Below are 24,373 nucleotides of genomic sequence, written 5' to 3' on the forward strand. Positions count from 1 at the left end.
TACCTTTTGGTAGTATCCTCCCACACTGCCTGTGGGCTTGGCCAAATGACTTGCTTTGGCTGATAAGACAAGAGCAGACTTGACAAAGCAGAGACTTGAAAAGTGCGTGCGTGTTTCTCTTTGCCCTCCTATACAATTGGGCCCTCTTTCTCGGATTTGTGTTACCACCTCGAGAACATGCCTGAGCTAGCCTGCTGTGGAATGTGAGTAACATGGAGGGATGAGTCATTAGCTGAAGCCATCCTAGACCAGCCAGTCCCCAAGCCAGCCGGCCCAGCTGAATGACCACAGACACACAAGAAAGCCCAGCCCGGACCAGCAGAACCACCAGATGGCCTGTAGATTCAAGAGAATAAACAATTGTTTTAAGCAAAAAAAAAAAACCCTTTCATTAAAACCTGGTCTTTCCCATTTTGTGCCCTTTCAGTCTTAGAAAAACTGTCATTACTCATGTCAAGATGCACGTACTTGGAGAAACTAGTCTACAGGACAAATAGTCTACACGAACCATGGCCTCATCTACCATGAGACCAGAGAACTTAATGGTGACTGGCTACTGCTACTGACCATCCTAATCAGGGCTACAACAGATGAACCCTGATACAATGGGAGAAAAATGTGGAACAGAACCTCAAAGTCCTAAAAATAAATAAATAGACCTACTGGATTGGTTGAGACTGGAGGATTCCCCAAGACTATTGCCCTGAGATAGTCTTGAGATCTTAAACTGAAACTAACCCCTGAGGTCACCTTTTACCATCATCTTCACCTTATGAGTTGACAGCCCAGTGTAAACCCTCCTGTCCACATTCTACATTTGGCAGGCTTAACATTTATGCCAAAGAATGATCAGAAATCAGGCTGCTGGGGTCTAACACCTGTTTTCTGACCCCTGCATCCATCCCTGATTCTCCTTCACAGTTGTCTCAAGCCTTCCCCTCCCTCCTTCTGCTCCCAACAACCCAGGAGGCTCTTTCCCCACAGTGGTAAGCACTATCGTGACTTCTGGCATTGTAGATTAGCTTTGCCTGGTTTTGAACTTTATATAATGGAATCATACAGTATACTGTTTTGTGTTTTTCTTTTTCTATATTATGTTTGAGATTCATCCGTGTTGTTGCATGTAGCTATAGTTTGGTCATTTTCATTTATGTATAGCAGTAATTCTAAAACTTTTGGTCTCCGGACCCCTTTACACTCTTAAAAATTATTGAGGACCCCAAAGAGCTTTTGTTATGTATTGTTGTTGCTAGGTGCTGTCAAGTCAGTTCCGACTCATAGCGACCCTATGCACCACAGAACGAAACACTGCCCGGTCCTGTGCCATGCTCACAATCATTGTTATGCTTGAGCCCATTGTTGCAGCCACTGTGTCAATCCATCTCGTTGAGGGTCTTCCTTTTTTTTGCTGACCCTGTACTTTACCAAGCATGATGTCCTTCTCCAGGGACTGATCCCTCCTGACAACATGTCCAAAGTATGTAAGACGCAGTCTCACCATCCTTCTAAGGAGCATTCTGGTTGTAGGTACTTCTTCCAATATGGATGACTCATGTATGACTCACATATGAGTCATCCATATACCAATAGAAACTGAAGCTAAGAAAATTTAAAAATATTTATTAATCCATTAACAATAAATCCATTGCATGTTAACATGACATTTCATGAAAAATTTATTATATTTTCTAAAGCAAAAAAGAAAATTAAAGAGAAGAATGGTGTCGTTTTACACTTCTGCTAATCTCTTTAACGTCTAGCTTAATGGAAGACGGGTGGTGTCTCATCTGCTTCCACATTTTCTCTGTTATGAGATCACACATCATGGAAAACTCCTCTGTACACACATAAGACAGTGAAAGTAAAAATGCCCAATAACGTCTTAAGATTATTTTGCAAATAAGTATTGACCTCACAGAGCTCACCTGACAGGCTCTCAGGAGAACCTCAGGGATCCCTGGACCACTCTTTGAGAACTGCTGCTGAATACTCACCGCTTATGGGATTATACCACAATTCATATATCCTTTCTATTGTGGATGCGTGAGTGGAGAGTTGGGGTCTGCTGTGGATTAAATTGTGTCCCCTAAAAATGTGTGTCAACTTGGCTAGGCCATGACTCCCAGTATTGTGTGGCTGTCCACCAATTTGTGATCTGATGTGATTTTCCTATGTGTTGTAAATCCTACCCTCTATAATAAGGCAGGATTGGAGACAGTTTTGTTAATGAGGCAAGACTCAATCTACAGGATTAGGTTGTATCTTGGGTCAATCTCTTTTGAGATATAAAAGAGAGAATTGAGCAGAGAAGAGACAGACCTCCTGCCAATAAGAAAGAAGTGCCAGGAGTGGAGTGTGTCCTTTGGACCCAGGGTCCCTGAGCTGAGAAGCTCCTAGACCAGGGACCAGGGAAAGATTGATGACAAGGACCTTCCCCCAGAAATGAGAGAGAGAAAGCCTTCCCCTGGAGCTGCACCCTAAATTTGGACTTCTAGCCTCCTAGACTGTGAGAGAATAAATTTCTGTTAAAGCCATCCTCTTGTGGTATTTCTGTTATAGCAACATTAGATAACTAAGAATCTATAATAAATATTATCACTCAGTTGTAAAGGAAATTTTTCTAGATTGCATTTTTTATCAATCAAGGAGACTTTACTGTTGTGGAGGACTTTTTCCTTCCCCATTCAGCTGTCCATTCACTTTTCTTGCCAGCAGGAGTTCTCCACCTCCCCTCTCTCCATTCTTAACCATCACACTGGGCTGGTGCCTGGCTTTCTCCAAGACACCTGCCCTCATGACCTCAGCACACCCTGGACTCCCCCTTCTCTGAACCCTTCCCTGAGTGAATCTCAAGTCTACTTTCCTGATTCATAGACTGTGGTATGAACAGCACCCCTGGAATTTAGCAGCTGGCAACCCCATTCCCAAGTACCGTTCATTTCTGGTGTTATTCTTAGGTGCCGTTGAGTTGGTTCCGACTCATAGCAACCCTGTGTACTACAGAACGAAACACTGCCCGGTCCTGTACCATGCTCACAATCATTGTTATGCTTGAGCCCACTGTTGCAGCCACTGTGTCAATCCGTCTCATTGAGGGTCTTCCTCTTTTTCACTGACCCTCTACTTTACCAAGCATAATGTTCTTCTCCAGGGAACAGTCCCTTCTGATAACCTGTCCAAAGTATGTGAGACGAAGTCTTGTCATCCTTGCTTCTAAGGAGCATTCTGGCTGTACTTCTTCCAAGACAGATTTGTTCATTCTTCTGGCAGTCCATCATGTATTCAATATTCTTTGCCAACACCACAACTGAAAGGCATCAGTTATTCTTCAGTCTTTACATTCATTCTCCAGCTTTCCCATGCATATGAGGCAATTGAAATTACCATGGCTTGGGTCAGGTGTACCTTAGTCCTCAAAGTGACATCTTTGCTTTTCAACACTTTGAAGAGGTCTTTTGCAGCAGATTTGCCCAATGCAATGTCATTTCATTTCTTGACTGCTGCTTCCATGGGCAATGATTGTGGATCCAAGGAAAATGAAATCCTTGACAACTTCAATATTTTCCCATTTATCATGATTCTGCTTATTGGTCCAGTTGTGAATATTTTTGTTTTCTTTATGTTGAGGTGTAATCCATACGGAAGGTTGTGGTCTTTGATCTTCATCAGTAAGTGCTTCAAGTCCTCTTCACTTTCAGCGAGGAAGGTTGTGTCATCTGCATATCGCAGGTTGTTAATGAGTCTTCTTCCAATCCTGATGCCCCATTCTTCTTCATATAGTCTAGTTTCTTGGGTTATTTGCTCAGCATACAGATTAAGTATGGTGAAAGGATACAACCCTAATGCACACCTTTCCTGATTTTAAACCACACACTATCCCCTTGTTCTGTTCGAATGACTGCCTCTTTGTCTATATACAGGTTCCACATGAACACAAGTGTTCTGGAGTTCCCATTCTTTGCTATATTATCCATAATTTGTTATGATCCACACAGTCGAATGCCTTTGCATAGTCAATAAAACACAAGTAAACATCCTTCAGGTATTCTCTGGTTTGAGCCAGGATCCAGCTGACATCAGCAATGATATCCCTGGTTGCACGCCCTCTTCTGAATCCGGCCTGAATTTCTGGCAGTTCCCTGTCAATATACTGCTACAGCCTCTTTTGAATGATCTTCAACAAAATTTTACTTCTGTGTGATATTAATGATATTGTTCAATAATTTCCGCATTCAGTTGGATCACCTTTCTTGGGAATAGACATAAATATGAATCTCTTCCAGTCAGTTAGCCAGGTAGCTGTCTTCCGAATTTCTTGACGTAGATGAATGAGCACTTCTAGCGCTGCATCCGTTTGTTGAAAAGTTTCAACTGATATTCGGTCAATTCCTGGAGCCTTGTTTTTCACCAATGCCTTCAGTGGGACTTGGACCTCTTCCTTCAGTACCATCAGTTCCTGATCATATGCTACCTCTTGAAATGGTTGAACTTCGACAAATTCTTTTTGGTATAATGACTGTGTATTCCTTCCATCTTCTTTTGATGCTTTCTGCATCGTTTAATGTTTTCTCCATAGAATCCTTCAGTATTGCAACTCTAGGCTTTCTTCAGTTCTTTCAGCTTGTGAAATGCCTAGCATGTTCTTCCCTTTTGGTTTTCTATCTCCAGGTCTTGTACATGACATTATAATACTTTACTTTGTCTTCTCGAGCCACCCTTTGAAATCTTCTGTTCGGCTCTTTTACTTCATCGTTTCTTCCTTTTGCTTTAGCTATGTGACATTCAAGAACAAATTTCAGCATCTCTTCTGACATCCATTTTGGTCTTTTGTTTCTTTGCTGTCTTTTTAATGACCTCCTGCTTTCTTCATGTATGATGGCCTTGATATCATTCCACAAGTCATCTGGTCTTTGGCTATTAGTGTTCAGCGTGTCAAATCTATTCTTGAAATGGTCTGTAAATCCAGCTGGGATATACTCAAGGTTGTACTTTGGCTCTCGTGGACTTGTTCTAATTTTTTTTGGTTTCAACTTGAACTTGCCTATGAGCAATTGATGGTCTGTTCCGCAGTCGGCCCCTGGCCCTGTTCTGACTGATGATATTGAGCTTTCCCATCGTCTCTTTCCACAGATGTAGTCGATTTGATTCCTGTGTATTCTATCTGGTGAGGTCCGTGTGTGTAGTCGCTGTTTATGTTAGTGGAAAAAAAGTATTTGCAATGAAGAAGTCATTGGTCTTGCAGAATTCTATCATGCAATCTCCAGCATCAATTCTGTCATAAAGGCCATATTTTCCAACTATGGATCCTTCTTCTTTGTTTTCAACTTTCACATTCCAATCACCATAATTATCAGTGCATCGTGATTGCATGTTTGATCAATTTCAGACTGCAGAAGTTGGTAAAAACCTTCAATTTCTCCATCTTTGGCCTTAGTGGTTGGTGCATAAATTTGAATAATAGTTGTATTAACTGGTCTTCCTTGTAGGCCTGTGGATATTATCCTCTCACTGACAGCGTTGTACTTCAGGATAGATCTTGAAGTGTTCTTTTTGACGATGAATGCAATGTCATTCCTCTTCAAGCTGTCATTCCCGGCATAGTAGACCATATGATTGTCTGATTCACAATGGCCAGTATCAGTCCATTTCAGCTCACCAGTGCCTAGGATATCAATGTTTATGCCTTCCATTTTATTTTTGACAATTTCCAATTTTCCTAGATTCATACTTCATACATTCCAGGTTCCGATTATTAATGGATATTTGCAACTGTTTCTTCTCATTTTGAGTCAGGCCACATTAGCAAATGAAGGTCCCAAAAGCTTGACTCCATCCACGTCATTAAGGTCGACTCTACTTTGAGAAGGCAGCTCTTCCCTAGTCGTCTTGAGTGCCTCCCAACCTGGGGGGCTCATCTTCCATCACTATATCAGACAATGTTCTGCTGCTATTCATAAGGTTTTCACTGGCTAATTCTTTTCAGAAGTAGACTGCCAGGTCCTTCTTCCTAGTCTGTCTTAGTCTGGAAGCTCAGCTGAAACCTGACCACCACGGGTGACCTTGCTGGTATCTGAATACCAGTGGCATAGCTTCCAGCATCACAACACTCAAGCCCCCACAGTATGACAAACTGACAGACATGTGGGGGATTTCTGGTGTACTGCGGTTGAATTTTGAGTCTTCTCTCCAAAGAAACTTTAAGTTCTGTAGAGTAAAAATATGCCCCTATATCTTTTCCATTTTCTACGTAATGTAGCACAAGCAGGTGTATAGGTGTGTGCCTAAATTAGCCTAACTTGGGAACTTGGAAACTTCAGGACCATGTATACATGTCCAAATTTACTTGTGCTGTGAGCTGCAATCCTCTGTGGGGATAGATATGGCTGAGGATGACTGTTTGATGTTTTAGAAGCTGGTGACATTTAAGGATGTGGCTGTGGACTTTACCCAGGAGGAGTGGGAATGCCTGGATTCCTCTCAAAGGCACCTGCACAGAGAAGTGATGTTGGAGAACTTTGAGAACCTCGTCTCCTTGGGTGAGGACGGTGTTTCCCTGCATCTGTCTGCTCTCTCAGTGGTTCAAATACGTGGAATAAATCTTGAGGATTTAACTCAACTTGGGTTTGGGGGTCCACACATTCTAGATCCCTTATGGCAGTGGGTATCAGACTTGAGAATGCATAGGAATACTTGAGCCACTGGTTAGAAAAGCCAGTTCTTGTCCAAATTAAAGAAGACTAAAGAGACATGACAGCTAAAGGCAGTGTTTTATCATGGATAAAAATATCTAGGAAAAAGTGGTTATAAAGGATATAACTTGGACAATCGGCATTATTTGAAAATTACCTGTGGATTAGATAATAACACTGTATCAACATTAAATTCTCTGATTTTAATAACTATTCTGTGGTTATAATATACCGTAGCTGTTCTTAGGAAATAACATAGTGAAGAATTTAGGCATAGACAGCCATGGGGTTTGCAACTTTCTCCCAAATGGTTTAGAAAAGAATGTGGGTGTGTGTGCATGTGCATGCACCCATGTGCTGGTAGAGCAAATAGTAAACCAAATGGGGCAAAATGTTTGTAATCGGTGTATATGGATTAAGAGGTCTATGGGAGTTCTTTGTATTATTCTTGCCACTTTTCTGTGAAATAAAAAGTTATCCAGAAAATGCAAGCTCTTGGGTTTTATCCACTGAATCAGTGGATTTGGGGTGGAGTCTGCATTTTTGACAAGTCTTCAGGCCATACTTTATTCAGCATTTGCTTGAAGGCAAAGAATTGTTACTACCTCTTCAACCCATTGAGAATTACTATATTTTATATTGGAAAAGAGCTCTGGTGGCGTAGTGGTTAAGAGCTCGCCTGCTAACCCAGAAGGCAGCAGTTCAAATCCACCAGCCGCTCCTTGGAAACCCTATGGGGCAGTTCTGCTCTGTCCTGTAGGGTCATTATGAGTTGGAATCAACTTGATGGCAGTGGGTTTGGTTTTGGTTTATATTGGAAATGGGCCTCATCACTGAAGTTCCCTGGAAGTTCACCTTTCTCAGTCTTCAGGGGACCTTCACAAACAGCAAGATTTGAGTTGTAGGAGAGTCCTTGTCCACAGCACAGTGCCCGATCCACATCTCTTTTCCCTCAAGCAGGGCATCTGCTGTCCAAGCCAGAAATGATTTTTCACTTTGAACGACTAGATGATGTGTGGATGGAAGAAGAAATGCCAAGAAGCTCCTGTTCAGGTGAGTACCAGTTAACTAGGAGTAAATGCCATCAACAACCCCATGAATCCATGAGGGGTTGGGTAACAACATATTATTTGACTTCGTATGCTGATAATATTTCCAAAAATATTCTGTTGGTTCCTCATTAAAGTCTTTGACAAGTGTTCATTTCATATTTGTATAAAAATGAATGTTTTTAAGTTTTTGAAAATTATACTTTGACAATATTAACCCCTTACCTTTGAAGCAAAAACCAAAAAGATAGTAGGACAGAGACCAGCAGCTCAACACTCTTCCACTCAGTGAAGCTTCTTTGCCTTACAGTACTACCTGAGAGTATGTCCAGATGTGCCATGCAGCCTCTGACAAAACCCCTGCTCACTCTCATCGTCTAATTTTCTTTATTCCAGGAGTCAGGGATGAGAAGGATGGGACTCTCCCTTGGCAGGTATCTCCAGGAGAAAAACCCTATAGCTGTCCCCATTGTGGCCAGGACTTCTGTCAACACAGAAACCTTCTAATTCATCAGCAAACCCACACAGGAGAGAAACCCTCTCCATACAACAGGTGTGGAAAAGCCTTCAGTGAGAGGACAACAGACCTTAACCTTCCAGTGCTTCTCCCAGGAGAGAAGCCCTACCAATGTGTGAAGTGTTCCAGGGTCTTCACCTCAGTGTCTGCTCTGGGAAGGCACAAGAAGGGCCACGTGGGAAAGAAGCCTCACACGTGTGAGGAATGTGGAAAGGACTTCAGCTGTAGCTCCAACCTGTCTATCCACCAGCGAGTGCACACAGGCGAGAAGCCCTTCAGATGTGGTACGTGTGGAAAGGACTTCAGCCGTAGCTCCAACCTCTCTATCCACCGGCGAGTGCACACAGGTGAGAAGCCCTTCAGATGTGGCACGTGTGGAAAGGACTTCAGCCGTAGCTCCAACCTCTCTATCCACCAGCGCATCCACACAGGCGAGAAGCCCTTCAGGTGCTGTGACTGTGGCAAGGATTTCAGCCGTAAGGCAGCCCTACAGATCCACCAGAGTGTCCACACAGGAAGAAAGCCTCATGCCCGTAAGGCCTGTGACCAGGGCTTCACCTCACGCTCTGCACTAGCACGACACCAGCAGGACCATGCAGGGAGCAATGCCTACGTGTGTGACACGTGCGGCCGAGGCTTCGGCCATAGAGCCAACCTCTACCTGCACCAGCGTGTCCACAGTGGCGAGAGGCCATTCCGGTGTGAGGCCTGTGGGAAGTGCTTCAGCTGGAGGAAGGACCTGGGCATCCACCAGAGGGTCCACACAGGTGAGCGGCCCTACAGGTGTGGGGCTTGTGGGAGGGACTTCAGGCATCGCTCATCCCTCAAGAGGCACGAGAGGGTGCACACAGGGGAGAAACCCTATACCTGTGCTGTGTGTGGGAAAGGGTTCAGTCAGAGAGTTCACCTGCAGACACATCAGAGGTTGCACAGTAAGGAGAAGCTTTAGGGATTGGGCTATGCATATACAGGGGCCTCCCAGAGCCAGGGAGAATACCAGATGGGTGCTAAGTTACACAGCAAGTATATGGCCTAATGGTACATGGCATTTGTTAGTGTTTATGCAGAAAAGAACATAGATCATATGAGCATGCAGGTCGATAGGTTTTCACAAGGTGAACACATCTGTGTAACTGGCACTTGGAAGGACAGATAATTTCCAGCCTTCCCAAAAGACCCCCGCATGTCTCCTCTGCTCATTACTCCAAGTCTTAGTCATCTCGTGCTGCTATAACAGAAATACCACAAGTGGATAGCTTCAACAAAGAGAAATTTATTCTCTCCCAGTCTAGTAGGCTAGAAGTCCAAATTCAGGGGGTCAGCTCCAGGGGAAGGCTTTCTCTGTCGGCTCTGGAGGTAGGTCCTTGTCATCAATCTTCCCCTGGACTAGAAGCTTCTCTGAGCAGGCACCCTGGGTCCAAAGGACGCTCCCAGCACTGCCTTCTTGGAGGTATGAGGTCCCACGCTCTGCTCACTTCCTTTCCTTTTATCTCTTGTAAGGTAAAAGGTGGTGCAGGCCACACCCCAGGAAAACTCCCTTTACATTGGATCAGGGATGTGACCTAAGTAAGGGTGTTACATCCCACCCTAATCCTCTTTAACCACAGATTATGATTTATAACACATAGGAAAATCACAAAAGGAGGACAACCACAGAATACTGGGAATCATGGCCTAACCAAGTTGACACATATTTTGGGGGGACACAATTCAATCCATGACACCCCACAAGGGGAATCACTATCCTGACTTCTAAAACCATAGTTTAGTTTTTGTGCATTCTCAAATATATTGCAAGTAGAAATACTCTTTCATGTAAGGCTTCATTCACTCAGTACATGTCTGTGAGGATCATCCATGTTGCATGAATCAGAAGTTTGTTCATTTTATTACTGCGTATTATTTCATTATATGGATGATCCAGTTTGTCCATTCACCTGTTGATGGATGTTTATATTTGGGTTGTTAACGGTTTTTGTTTGTTATGAGTAAAGCTGCTATGAACATTTGTGTGCAAGTCTTTGTGTGGATATATGCCATCATTTCTCTTCGATATATACCTAGGAGTAGAATCGATGGATATTCTAAAACTTTTTAAAAACTGGGCCTATTAAAGTCCTAAAATGCTTGATTAATGTTTACTATGTATCAGCATACCAAAAACAATTGTGGCATCTAACAGTATGATTTTGTACCTTGGAATTTTTTTATGTACATGGAAAATTTACAAATACAGAAGTACGATAGTATAACAAACTCTTATGTCCCCATCATCAAGCTTCATCAATAATCAACTAATGGCAAATCTTGTTTTATTGATTCCACACTCCTCCCTCACAAACCCAATCATGAAGTATTTTAGAGCAAATCATACACTAATATTTCACCATTAAATAGTCTAGTGTACATCTCCAAAGCATAAGGACTTATTTAAAATCTTTCAAATGACCCTTTCCTTTAAAAAATTTTTTTTTTAATTAATGAGGTAAAATACACACAAAAAATTTACTATTTTAGCCACTTGAAACTGTACAATTCAGTTGCGTTTAATAAATACACAATATTGTGCAACGATCACCACTATCTAATTCTAAAATATTTTCATCACCCCCAAAAGAAATCTTGCACCCATTAAGCAGTCCCTCTCCATTCTCCCCTCTCCCAAGCCTCTGGTAATCTGTTCTCTGTTTCTGTGGATTTGCCTATTCTGGACATTTCATATAAATGGAATTACATAATACGTTGCCTTTTGCGTCTGGCTTCTTTGGCTTAGCATAATGTTTTCAAGTTTCATCCACGATGGAGCATGTCTCCCTGCCCTTTTCATGTATTTCTTTTATGGGTCAGTAACATGCCATTCCACCAACACATCTGTCAGTTTGTCATACTGTGGTGGCTTGTGTGATGCTGTGATGCTGGAAGCTATACCACCAATATTTCAAATACCAGCAGAGTCACCCATGGTGTCCAGATTTCAGCAGAGCTTCCACACTAAGACTAAGAAGAAGGACCCGGCAGTCTATTTCTGGAAGGAATTAGCCAGTGAAAACCTTATGAATAGCAGCCAAACACGGTCTGACATAGTACTGGAAAATGAGCCCCTCAGGTTGGAAGGCACTCAAAAGACGACTGGGGAAGAGCTGCCTCCTCAAAGTAGAGTTGATCTTAATGACCTGGATGGAGTCAAGCTTTTGGGGCCTTCATTTGCTGATGTGTCACGACTCAAAATGAGAAGAAACAGCTGCAAACATCCATCAATAATCGGCTACTCTGCCATCTTCGCCCCACCTCACCATTAATAATTGGAACATGGAAAGTACAAAGTATGAATCTAAGAAAATCAAAAATTGTCAAAAATGAAATGTAACACATAAACATTGATATCCTAGGCATTACTGAGCTGAAATGGACTGGTATTGGCCATTTTGAATCAGGCAATCATATGGTCTACTATGCCGGGAATGACAACTTCAAGAGGAATGGCGTTGCATTCATCATCAAAAAAGAACATCGCAAGATCTATCCTGAAGTACTACGATAGGATATCTATCTAGTGATAGGATAATATCCATATGCCTACAAGGAAGAAAAGTTAATATGACTATTATTCAAATTTACGCACCAACACTAAGGCCAAAGATGAAGGAATTGAAGGTTTTTACCAACTTCTGCAGTCTGAAATTGATCAAACATGCAATCAAGATGCACTGATGATTGGAATGCGAAGCTGGAAACAAAGAAGAAGGATCCATAGTTGGAAAATATGGCCCTTATGACAGAATTGATGCCGGAGATTGCATGATAGAATTCTGCAAGACCAATGACTTCTTCATTGCAAATACTTTTTTTCACCAACATAAACAGCGACTACACACATGGACCTTGCCAGATGGAATACACAGGAATCGAATCGACTACATCTGTGGAAAGAAACGATGGGAAAGCTCAATATCATCAGTCAGAACAGGGCCAGGGGCCGACTACGGAACAGACCATCAACTGCTCATATGCAGGTTCAACTTGAAACTGAAGAAAATTAGAACAGGTCCATGAGAGCAAAGTACGACCTTGAGTATATCCCACCTGAATTTACAGACCACCTCAAGAATGGATTTGATGCATTGAGCACTAATGCCCAAGACCACACGAGTTGTGGAATGACATCAAGGGCATTATACATGAAGAAAGCAAGAGGTCATTAAAAAGACAGGAAAGAAAGAGACCAAAAATGGATGTCAGAAAAGACTTTGAAATTTGTTCTTGAATGTCACGTAGCTAAAGCAAAAGGAAGAAATGATGAAGTAAAAGAGCTGAACAGAAGATTTCAAAGGGTGGCTCGAGAAGACAAAGTATATAATGTCATGTGCGAACAGCTGGAAATAGAAAACCAAAGGGGAAGAACACACTTGGCATTTCTCAAGCTGAAAGAACTGAAGAAAAAAATGAAGCCTCAAGTTGCAATAGTGAAGGATTCTATGGGGAAAATATTAAATGACGGAGGAAACATCAAAAGAAGATGGAATAATACAAGAGTCACTATACCAAAAAGAATTGGTCGACGTTCAACCGTTTCAGGAGGTGGCATATGATCAGGAACAGATGGTACTAAAGGAAGAGGTCCAAGCTGCACTGAAGACATTGGCGAAAAACAAGGCTCCAGGAATTGATGGAATACCAATTGAGATGTTTCAAGAAACGGATGCAGCACTGGAAGTGCTCGCTTGTCTGTGCCAAGAAATTTGGAAGACAGCTGCCTGGTCAACCAACTGGAAGAGATCCATATTTGTACCCATTCCAAAGAAAGGTGATCCAACAGAATGCAGAAATTATCGAACAATATCATTAATACCACACACAAGTAAAATTTTGCTGAAGATCATTCAAAAGCAGCTGCAGCAGTATATCAACAGGGAACTACCAGAAATTTAAGCCAGATCCAGAAGAGGACGTGGAACCAGGGATATCATTGCTGATGTCAGATGAATCCTGGCTGAAAGCAGAGAATACCAGAAAGATGTTTACCTGTGTTTTATTGACTATGCAAAGGCATTCGACTGTGTGAATCATAACAAATTATGAATAACATTGCAAAGAATGGGAATTCCAGAACACTTAATTGTGCTCATGAGGAACCTGTACATAGATCAAGAGGCAGCTGTTTGAACAGAACAAGCAGATACTTTGTGGTTTAAAGTCAGGAAGGGTGTGTGTCAGGGTTGTATCCTTTCACCATACTTAATCTGTATGCTGAGCAAATAACCGAGAAGCTGGACTATATGAAGAAGAATGGGGCATCAGGATTGGAGGAAGACTCATTAACAACCTGCGATATGCAGATGACACAACCTTGCTTGCTGAAAGTGAAGAAGACTTGAAGCACTTACTGATGAAGATCAAAGACCACAGCCTTCAGTATGGATTACACCTCAACATAAAGAAAACAAAACTCCTCACAACTGGACCAATAAGCAGATTCATGATAAATGGGAAAATATTGAAGTTGTTAAGGACTTCATTTTACTTGGATCCATAATCAATACTCATGGAAGCAGCAGTCAAGAAATCAAAAGATGCATTGCATTGGACAAATCTGCTGCACAAGACATCTTTAAAATGTTAAAAAGCAAAGATGTCACCTTGAAGACGAAGGTGTGCCTGACCCAAGCCATGGTGTTTTCAGCTGCCTCATGGGTGCAAAAGCAGGACAATGAATAAGGAAGACCGAAGATTTGACGCCTTTGAATTTATGGTGTGGGCGAAGAATATTGAATATACCTCGGCTTGCCAAAAGAATCAACAAATCTGTCTTGGAAGAAGTACGACCAGAAGCAAGGGTGGCGAGACTGCGTCTCACATATTTTGGAAATGTTATCAGGAGGTATCAGTCCCTGGAAAAGGACATCATGCTTGGTAAATTAGAGGGTCAGCGAAAAAGAGGAAGACCCCCAACAAAATGGATTGACACAGTGGCTGCAACAATGGGCTCAAGCATAACAAGGATTGTGACGATAGTGCAGGACCGGGCACTGTTTTGTTCTGTTGTACATAGAATCACTACGAGTGAGAACCAACTCGATGGCACCTAACAACAACATATTAAAAAAAAAAACCAAAGTCATTACAGTCAATTCACCATAATTCAAAGGCATCCATTCTTCAATCTTCCTTATTCATTGTCCAGCTTTCACATGCATACGCAGTGACTGGAAATACCATGGCTTGGGTCAGGCGCACCTTAGTCTTCAAGGTGACATCTTTGTTTTTTAACATTTTAAAGAAGTCTTTTGTAGCACATTTGCCCGATGCAGTGTGTCATTTCATTTCTTGACTGCTGCTAGCCTCCTAAACTGTGAGAAAATAAATTTGTTTGTTAAAGCCATCCACTTGTGGTATTTCTGCTAGAGAAACACTAGATAACTAAGACAGAATTTCGTACCAGAAGAGTGGGGTGCTGCTCTAACAGATATCTAAAACATAAAAGTGGTTTTGGAATTGGGTAATGGGTAGACAATGGAAGAGCTTTAAGGTGCCTAACAGTAAGAGCCCAGATTGCCTTGAAGAGACTGTTGGTAGAATCGACAGGCAGTTCTGGTGAGGGCTCAGAAGGAGGTGAGGAGAGCTATAGAGAAAGTCTCTGTCATCTCAGAGAATACATATGGCACCAGCAACAGAATGTGGCTAGAAATGTGGACATTAAATGTGCTTCTGGTGAGGCTTTAAAAGAAAATAATGACCATGTGATTGGACAGTGGAGGAAGGGCGATGCTTTTTATGCAGTGGCAAAGAACTTGTCTGAATTATGTTCAAATGTTTGGTGAAAGGTAGAATTTGTAAGTGATGAACTTGGATATCTGGCTGAGGAGATTTCTAAGCAAGATCTTAAAGGGGCTGCATGGTTTCTCCTTGCTGCTTATAGTAAAATAGGAGAGATAGACTTAAAAATGAACTATACAAAATGAAAGCAGAACTTAAAGATTTGGAAAATTCTGTTGTACAAACTAAGGACACGTGTCCTAGAATGTTCACCAAGGATGTGGCTACACCATCTTTTGTTAAAGAGATTAAGCCTGTGACTGATGGTTCTAACCAACTACCACAGCAGAAAACCCATCAGCTTAGACTGAAGGGGACACAGAAAGAATGAAGGGAGAATGCTGTCTGCCTCTGGGAATTCTACAGGCAAGAAACAGGCCAAAGGAGCTACATCTGTTGTCCTTTAAGAAAAGGACAATCCATGGAGCAGCTTGGAGATCGGCAGAACTGTTAGAAGGAGCACAGGAAACAGGGCCTTCTCAGTTTCAAAGGGTGGGGCCATGGTCTCCTGGATCTCAAAGGTTTCAAAGAGTCAGATCTGTGCCAACTTGGTTCTGGAGTGTGGGGCTGCCGTTAAGGTGTGCCAGGGAAATGGGGCCACCACCCAAAGTGGAGGAGATCAGGCTGCCATGCCCAAGGGACAGAAGAACTGGGCATATTTCTTAACTTCTCCAGGCACAGGGATGTTGGAAGAGATTCTGGAGGGGTGTGTGAGGGTTTAAGAATAATCTTTGAATATTTACACCTTGGAGGTGACTAGGGGTGGGACTTTATTAAGGAAGTCAGGAAAGAAAAAGATAAGATCACTCAAACTTCAACAATGCAAGGAGAGCTCCTAGAAGGTTCTCTCTGTCTTATAAAGGAGCCCTGGTGGCAAAGAGGTTAAGAGCTCGTTTGCTAACCAAAAGGTTGGCAGTTCGAATCCAGCAGCAGCTCCTTGGAAATCCTATGGGGCAGTTCTAGTCTGTCCTGTGGGGCCGCTATGACTCAGAATCAACTGGATGGCAATGGATTTTTTGGTTTTGTCTAATAAAGGGTCAGATCTATTGATGGCTTTCATCAGGGCCAGGACCATGGGACAAAATTTAAGGGGATGCCAACAAACATAGTAATCAAGGTAAACAACATTTTAATGCAATATCTTTAAACATCAAAATCAATGCAAAAAATCCATGATGAACAAAACAGAATTACGCCTCCTCCCCCTCCACCACCTCCTTATCCTCACCACCAGGGATATTTGCTCCCAGCAGCACCTATCCCCCATCCTCCAATAAAAAACCCGGGGATTTCTGTATCAAGCGTCGCGTCTCACCACCACCACCAGGGGGCCTTTTGCTGTTTGCCCCAGGTCCAGCTTCCACCACCCTCCAAGATCCCAGGAACACACGATCCTAACTTCCACTCAGGTAATTTGGCCCAAACCAATCCTGCTCTCCCGGAAAACATTATTGGAGTTCCCTGTCAGTCCTTGCGTACCCTCCTACCGCCAGAGACGCCCCCAACCCGGGAGTCCCGGCTTAGTTTAACTCCTTTGCCCCACTCCCTCATGCCCAGCCCTGAGCCGCCCGCACATCGGCTTCCTCAGGCCGTGCATCCCGCCCATCGCTTCTGCGCGGGAAGGGCGCGCCGGGCCGGGACCTGCGTGCGGTAGCCGCGCTCCTCCGTGCCGCTGAAGGTCAGCGCACACCGTCTGTTCACCGGCCGCTGACACGCACCAGTAAAGCGCCAAGAAGGCCACCTTTTTTCAAAATCTTCTGGGGCTCCCGCGACGCTGTCGCGATCCGCCGATCTCACTGGACCCCGGGAGAGAAGCTTCTGAACCCTGTGGTAAGAGAACTGACGCCTCCTAATCTTGGTCTCATAAACGGTGCAGATGTCGACGCTACCGTGCGTTAGCCAAAGCTCCGTTCGCTGCTCTACGTCAAAGACTACATTCCCCAGAGTCCTTTGCGGTCGCTTCCGTCCTCCGTTAGTCCCGCCCCTTAAGCGGGAGCACTTCCGTTTGGTCGTTCCGAGCCGGAAGGCTGATTGGCAGCCGGGTGTGCCAGCGTCTTTTCCGCAACGGCACCACTTCGTTCTCTGGGCTTCAGCCTCAGGATCGGCAGCGTGTACCCGTGTACTGTGAGTGCTCTATAGGCATGGCCTCGTCCAGTCAGCACGTCCCTCTGCTTGTCCCCATTTGACTCAAGGGGACACAGGCTGGGAGAGGCAGAGCTGCCTCTAAACCCGGGCGCGCACCTGTAGGCATTTCCAGGCATTTCCCCTTTCCCTCACCCCTGCAGGCTCCACTTCAAGGCCAGAACTTGGCGCTGAGCTTGTTGGTGCTCGGCCACCCCGGGCCCTTTTTCCAGGGCTCTTGTTGGGAATTGGGCTGCGCTGGTGAATTTCGTGACCCCCTCGACCCTCGGTTGTGGGGCTCTGTGATAAACCCTGCTTCAGCTTGTGGGGAGGAGGTTTCCACCTAGGCACTCTGTCGTTTTTCTTCACGCCCCAGATCGGTCTAATGAGACTTCGCCTTTCTCCAGGGAGAGCACTCCGGAGGCCAGGAAAATGGCCGCGGGGCTCCTGAGAGCCAGGAGAGAGGTGAGACTTCTGTAATTCCATCTTGGCCGTCAGCAGGGTGGCTCTGTCCCTTGTCTTGCCTTGGAGCTGGCTTGCAGGTACCTCCTTGCAGGTCCTGGAGGAGGGGCTCCACGTACATGGAGCCCTCCTTCAGCATTCCTTTCTGCTCCATCCCTGCCGCCGTCATCCACGCGGTAGTTCGTTGTAAACAACGCCCACGGAGCGGTTAAAATAAAACCCCGGGAAAGTCCCTGCTCAACTGTTGCGTGACATGGGTGAACGGCAGGGGCAGCAGAGATCCACGTGGCCTGACGTGGTTGGAGAGAGGGCGTCCAAGAGGAGCAGGACCCTTGGGGAGCTGCTCCTGAAGGGTTTGGGAAGTTGGCGAGTTGGGGAAAGAAATGCCAGTGGGAGGAGGGCAGGAGGCATCGTTAGTCACAGAAGCTGGGCCACTGGGCACACTCCCCTTACCACCGTGTGAGAGGATTGTAATGATCAATGGGCTTACTTAAGACTGACTTTTAAATATGTACAGGTGGAGATACAGACTAGTTGTCCACATGTGGAACAGGGAACGGTTTGATATGGAGTGACCTGGGTTTTACATTGGAGAGCATTTTCAGCATTTGGCAGTTGGGAGATTTCACCAAAAACTCTGGATTGCCTGCTTCTCAGAACTAAATCTACCCTGACTCTGCACTGTCTGTTGGTGTCAGGCAATTTGAGCTGAACAGTGTCTTCATCATTCAGACATGGCCTGCAGGGTCTAGTACTGTACTTTCTATGTCTCTTCCCCACTGAGGCTGAAACCATTGATCAGCTCACATGTCGCTTGCCTCTCTAATTTTTATTACCTACTTGGTTCCACCTCTGAGTCTGGGTAGGGGCACATCAAACAGAATCCCGAATGCCAGGTTGGAGAGTGTCGACTTTGTCTTTGAAGGATGCTGAGAAGGGGTTTGACATAGGAAATCAGTGATATATATGGGAAATAGTGATTGGCGATGTATAGGGGCTTAAAGAAAAGCTTTCTAATCCATGAGAATGATGTCTGTGATGAATTTGGCTTAACTGGACGCAGTGAACATTTATTGAACTCCTACACAGTTGCCAGTCTGTCATTTTTGATATGGGTTGATTTGGCAATTTCAGATTTGCCTTGATTGTCCTATCAACAATCAGAGTAGAATTTGGACAGAAAAGGAGGTCTGGATGTATTCTTAATCCTGGTCACCTGTGATGGAGAATTATGTGTTCTGGATGTTATCAGAAAAACATGGAGAATTCTGTGCTTCTCGTTTGTAAAATACCTTATTTGAAAGTGTCAATACCAAGAACGCATAAGAAATCCAATTCAGAGCATTTCCCAAGGTCACGCTGGATCCTTTGTGCGTGCGCTTTCTTTACCACTGTTCATGTTAATAGGGAAACGTGCTGATTCCCAGGGAAAAGCCAGACGTTTGTGTCTGCTGATTTTTCCTGCTCCACCTGTCCCACGTTCAGGAAGACCCTTAGGTCAACCCTGAGCTGTATCCTGTATATAACTAACATCTGCCTCAATATAGCTTTTTTCAAAAAGTGTTTTCCTCAGGAAAAATTGATCAAAGGGCACAGGCATTTGGATGGCTGAGTTGTTTCGGATAAAACCCCTCTGCCTAGAGGCATACCCGGCACAGGTGCAACGGTTGAGACATTAAGGAACCACAACCTTAAGTAAATGAATTTGAAGGAACTAAGTAACAAAGGAGTTTCTGTTGGTTGTTTTGGTGTATGTTATTTGAGACATGTAATTAACTACATATTTCAGCAGGTTTGGGTCGAATTTCCTGATGTGCATGCCATCTGAATTAGACAGAAGAATCTAAGCAAATATAGTACGACATTAAGTATCTCTGCCAAGGACCTTTGCCTGAGAGGATAAATTGGAATTTGTATTTGCTTGTAACAAATGAGATGGGCTGTCAGACACCTTGTTATTTCTTGGCATTTTTTCACTGAGCCGTTCAGCAAACCTGCTGAGTGTCTGCTGTGTGCAGAACACCTTCATAGCCTGTCATCAGTGATGTGTAGTACAGCTTGCACACTTGTGAGTCTTCCATTTTATTCTGGTGTTCATCTATCATTGGGTTTGATTTAATTAAATTAGTTGATATATACATACATGTGTCTACATAATACATTTTTGACAGGCCTTAATGATAAAATCATAGTTTATTAAAGATAGTGACAATGTATCGACTCATACCCATATTTTTAAAGATGAAGGAACAGCCACCATTTATCCCACAGAAATTGATTTCCAGAATAGTCCATGGAATGAACGCATCCACCATTTCCAAATTTTTGGACATTTTAACTTGTTCCTTGGTGGTGCAAATGGTTAATGTGCTCAGCTGCTAACCGAAAGGTTGGAGATTTGAGTCCGCCTAGAGGCACCTCCTCGGAAAAAAGGCCTGGCGATCCACTGCCGACAAATCAGCCATTGAAAACCATATGGAGCACAGTTCTACTCTGACGCACAGGAGGGCATGAGTCGGAATCGACTCTACAACTGCTGGTTTATTGTTTAACTGTTGGAAATAATGCTTGTATGTCAACATTGTACGTGAAACGCTTTTAAAGATTCATATTTATGCGACAAAAAAGAAAGTGACAAAGTGAATAGAAATGGCTGTTTTGAAGCATCGGGCACCCATGCACTTTGAACTCTGCCTGTTCTGAAACATTTGATCCTGCCGGGTATTTTTCCTTTCTGAGACGCCCTCCTTCCTCCCTGTCTTTACATTCCCAGGGCAGACCTTCTTTTCCTCTCATGCGGATGCCCACAGTGTCCTGCTCTGGTTCCATATGCTGACATGGTCCCCTGCTGCCCGCTGCATGCGTCTGTAGTTTTCGTTTCCCCCCAAACATTACAGTAACATCACTTTTCTGTTCAGAAGCCTTCAGGGGCTCTCAACAGTGTCTTAGGTATTTAGAACAGTACTGACTTTAAAGGTTTTGTCGTGTTGTCTGACATCAGTTTGATTATTCATTCAAAAACGTGTTTATCGCCACCCCAATGGAGTCATCGTGTATATACGCGTAATTTAGGTAAGTTCACTTTTCATGCACTCAGTTGAAGAAAAGGAAGAATTAACTATTCAGGTAGTTCAAGTGAATCTGTTCTCTTTTCCGTTTAATGAGTCCGTGCTCTAAGGGGGAGTGAAAAATGGAAGGGTTCGATCTGTTACTCTCTTAAGTCTAAACAGTTTCTGAGATCGGAATCTCAGCAAGCCAAGGATGATGTTAGTTGCAAAATATTTTTCATACAACACGATTTCCCTATCAGTGTATCAGTTACCCTTTGCTGCATAATAAACCACCCAAAACTTAGTGGCTGAAAACAAAATCACTTATTAGCACACAATTGAATAGGTCAGCATTTGGGGCTGGGCTCAGGTGAGCGCTGTGCACATTTCACCGGGGCTCACTCATGGTGTTGCAGTCAGCTGGCGGCTTGGCTGGGGCTTGGTGACCATCCATGTGTGACAGTTATCAAGCTGGTTGCCTGCGATGCCTGGGTTCTTCTTGGTTCTCTTCCATGTGGGCCTGGGTTTGTTCCAGAAACTCCATCTGGGCTTGGGTTTCTCTACACAGCAAGAGAGGGGACAGCCCCCGATAAACAAATACCTGTAAGTCTCTGCTTGGATCATGTTTCTAGTGTCCCTTTGGACAAAGCAAGTCATGTGGCCAAATCCAGCATCATTATGGAAGGGGATAGCACAGGAGTGTAGATACAGGGAGATATGATTCATTGGGGTTCATTACTGTAACTACCCCAGTCTGCCCTTGATTCATAGCCTTCCCATGTACAAGATACACTCACCCCCTCCCAGGATCCCCAAAGGTTTCATCCTTAGACTCAAAGTCCAGTATCTTATGTGCATCAGTTTGGATGTGGCTAAGGCTTCTTCAGTGAGACTCCTTTTGAGTTAGAGACTTGTATACTAAAAAGACAAGTTATTTGTACCCACCCCCCCATAGACCATCCACCATCCACCTAACAGACAGTGGTGATATGCAGGGACAGGGAAGCTTCAATAGACGCTCCCATTCAAAAAGTGGAAGAATGGGAGGCACATAGGAAGGAGGCTTTTATGAGCTTTGAACCATCTCTAGCCTTTTTAGTCCAGTCATACAACTTCCTTAAAAACTTTGTGTTTCCTATGTATCAGATTATAGTCCACTCTATTAGACAAAAGCTACACTCACAAATCTTTTCCAGATAGGCCTCTCATCTTTTGGGCTGCTGTAGGACCCCAGATGGCCGTAAGAATCTCAGAAACACTTTTGTCTAGCTTAGAGAGTCTACTAGGCACCATCTTAACACTTTCAGAGATCTTAAGGGGTCTTTTTACCCTGAATCCATTTCTTATTTTGAGACTTTTTTTTTTTTTTGCCGGCAGGGGATGTAAAACTGTTTTATCTTGTACTCTGGCAGGTACTCGTTCATCTGTATTTCCTCTCACTTTTGCTGGGAACTGTTTAATTGCTTCTTTAGCATTTCTCTTTCTGTACATTATTATATGTAGCTGGAAGCATCCAACTGAAACTTTTTACAGGCTTTCTGGTGATCTCCTTAGCCAGATCTGAAATTCATTAGGAATGTTTTCTATTTTCCAAGTTCTTGCTGGCCATGAAGTCACTAATCCCTGCCGTGGGCCACCGTTTTCAAGCCACCGTAGCAGTGCCTCACCACTTTTCCAGGCTCCCCTGACAGTTTACTTTTCCAGTCTTTGCTAACAGTTTCCTGGATGCTTTCTGCCTGTGTCCTCGTCCCAAAGCCAGTGTCACAAGCTTTAGGTATTGGCTGTGGCAGCACTTCACTTATGTGTACCAATTTAGTGGCTTAGAAAACTCAGTGGCTTGAAACAAAATCATATATTAGCTCAGAATTCCATGGGTCAGTAGTTCGGCTAGGTACAGCTGAGTGGTTCTCTCAGCTCACCTGGGCTTCTTACGCCCGTGACTGTAGTCAGCTGGAGCTGGAAGGTTTCACGAGTCTGGTGATTGACAGGCCGTTTGTCTGGGATGTGTTGGTTCTTCTTCTCCTTGTGGCCCTTCCAGCAGGCAGGCTCAGGTTATTTACACAGGGGTCTCAGGATTCCTGCACAGAAAGAGAGGGCCAGCCCTGAACCCAAATGCCTTTCAAACCTTTGTTTGAATCATGATCGCTAATGTCCCATTGGTTAAAAGTAAGTCATCTTCTAAGTCTCTGCTTGTGTTGTGTTTGCTGGTGTCCCTTTGGATAAAGCAAGTCACATGGCCAAGTGCAGAGCCATTGTGGAAGAGGATAACACAAGAGTGTAGATACGGGGAGATCCGATTCCTTGGGGTTAGTTTAGAGGAATGCATGAAGGGTGGAAACAGGGAGACATGATTCACTGGGAGCCATCGCTGTCAAATCTACCAGCCACACAGGGTGTTTTGGCTGCAAGCAACAGAAAACCCCACTCAGGTTTGTCTAGACTGTAAGGAACTTGGCTCACATAAAAGGCAGCTGAAAAGCAGGGCACGCTTTGGGGTTGGTCCTCTAGCTCCACAGGCTCACCAAGGACCAGGGTCTTTCCTCCATCCACTGTTCTCCATAGTGCCAGCTTCACCCAGATGATTCCTCTCAGGCTTATAGCATGCTTGCCCAGGCAGCTTTGTTTAATTCTCACAGTGACTCTGTATGGGAAGTATTATTATAATAACCATTTTATAGGAAATTGAAACACAGAGATACTAAGTTACTGATGCAAGGTTCCAGGGCTAGAGGTGGGAGAGTGGGAAGACGCTGTCATTTGACCACAGCTTTGTCTCCAGAATTTATGCTTTTCACCATTGAGTGAGTCTCAAATTTCACCTGGAGAGCTTGTTAAAACACAGATTGCTGGGCCCCACCCGCAGCATTTCTGATTCAGTGGGTCTGGGGTGAGGCCGGAGAATCTGTATTTCTAACAAATCCTCAGGATGCTGATGCTGTGGGTTCAGGGACCACAAGTAAAGCTAGTGTGTTAGACTCTGCTACCTCTGTGGTAACCTGCGCTCTTGTCTCTGGGCAGCAGGAGAAACATTGGCTTCCCATTACTACAGCTTTTTCAAAACAACTCTTCTGCCAGAATCCTCCAGCAGACTTCTGGTGGCTTCTCCGTCACGGTTGACCATATAACCACTCTTTAGCTGGTGAAGGGATGGGTTACTTTTATTTATTTATTACTATTTTGTAAATGAGTTTACTATATCCTGCAAAATTTTATGAGTAGACTGAGCAGAAGAAAATACCTTTTCTGCTAGGTAAGCTCTACCTGGGGCCTCCCACAAGAGGTACCTGTGGATATCAGGTAGTCCCTGATAAGATGGAAATGCTGAGCTGAAGTGTGCCCCGATGTGAGTTAAAGTCCACGTAGTCCTCTGGCGCCATCCACGCGGTATAAAGTATGTCTCTTAGATGAGAGCATCTTTAAAATGATGACATTATAGCAAATACAATCTAAATCTCATGAAGGATGGCGCATAAGCGCCTCACTGCTTCTGTCTAGTGGTTATGTCATGTTTCTTCGGGTGTTGCTAGAATGCTGAACAGACAGACCAGGAAGAAGGGTCTGGCGATAACACCTATGAAAACCAGCCAGTGAAAACTTCATGGATCAGAATGGTGTGATCTGCAACCGATCATGGGGATCGCACAGGACTGGGCAGCGTCTGGTTCCATTCTG

The 24,373-nt window shown here is 44.0% G+C and overlaps 2 protein-coding genes across 4 annotated transcripts in view; both read left to right on the top strand.

Moving 5' to 3' along the window:
• Positions 1–9,530, top strand: part of LOC101341368 (zinc finger protein 664-like) — a 38,244-nt gene extending 28,714 nt beyond the window's left edge. For both annotated transcript variants that reach the window (XM_023742276.1, XM_023742277.1), the window contains exons 3-5: positions 6,410–6,536; positions 7,650–7,742; positions 8,135–9,530. In XM_023742276.1, coding sequence (XP_023598044.1) covers positions 6,410–6,536; positions 7,650–7,742; positions 8,135–9,204 — 1,290 coding nt within the window. In that variant the 3' untranslated portion in view covers positions 9,205–9,530. The remainder of the gene's footprint in view (positions 1–6,409; positions 6,537–7,649; positions 7,743–8,134) is intronic.
• A 7,361-nt stretch (positions 9,531–16,891) lies between these two features.
• Positions 16,892–24,373, top strand: part of ZNF793 (zinc finger protein 793) — an 83,109-nt gene continuing 75,627 nt past the window's right edge. The window contains exons 1-2 of one of the 2 annotated variants that reach the window (XM_023742251.1): positions 16,892–17,192; positions 17,597–17,654. In XM_023742251.1, the coding sequence (XP_023598019.1) occupies positions 16,945–17,192; positions 17,597–17,654 (306 nt within the window). In that variant the 5' untranslated portion in view covers positions 16,892–16,944. Of the gene's footprint in view, positions 17,193–17,565; positions 17,655–24,373 lie in introns of those variants that run through there. The other variant, XM_023742253.1, reaches the window with a different exon arrangement.

The sequence above is a fragment of the Trichechus manatus genome, unplaced genomic scaffold, assembly GCF_000243295.1.
Source record: "Trichechus manatus latirostris isolate Lorelei unplaced genomic scaffold, TriManLat1.0 scaffold00207, whole genome shotgun sequence".
In the NCBI taxonomy this organism is placed as follows: domain Eukaryota; kingdom Metazoa; phylum Chordata; class Mammalia; order Sirenia; family Trichechidae; genus Trichechus; species Trichechus manatus.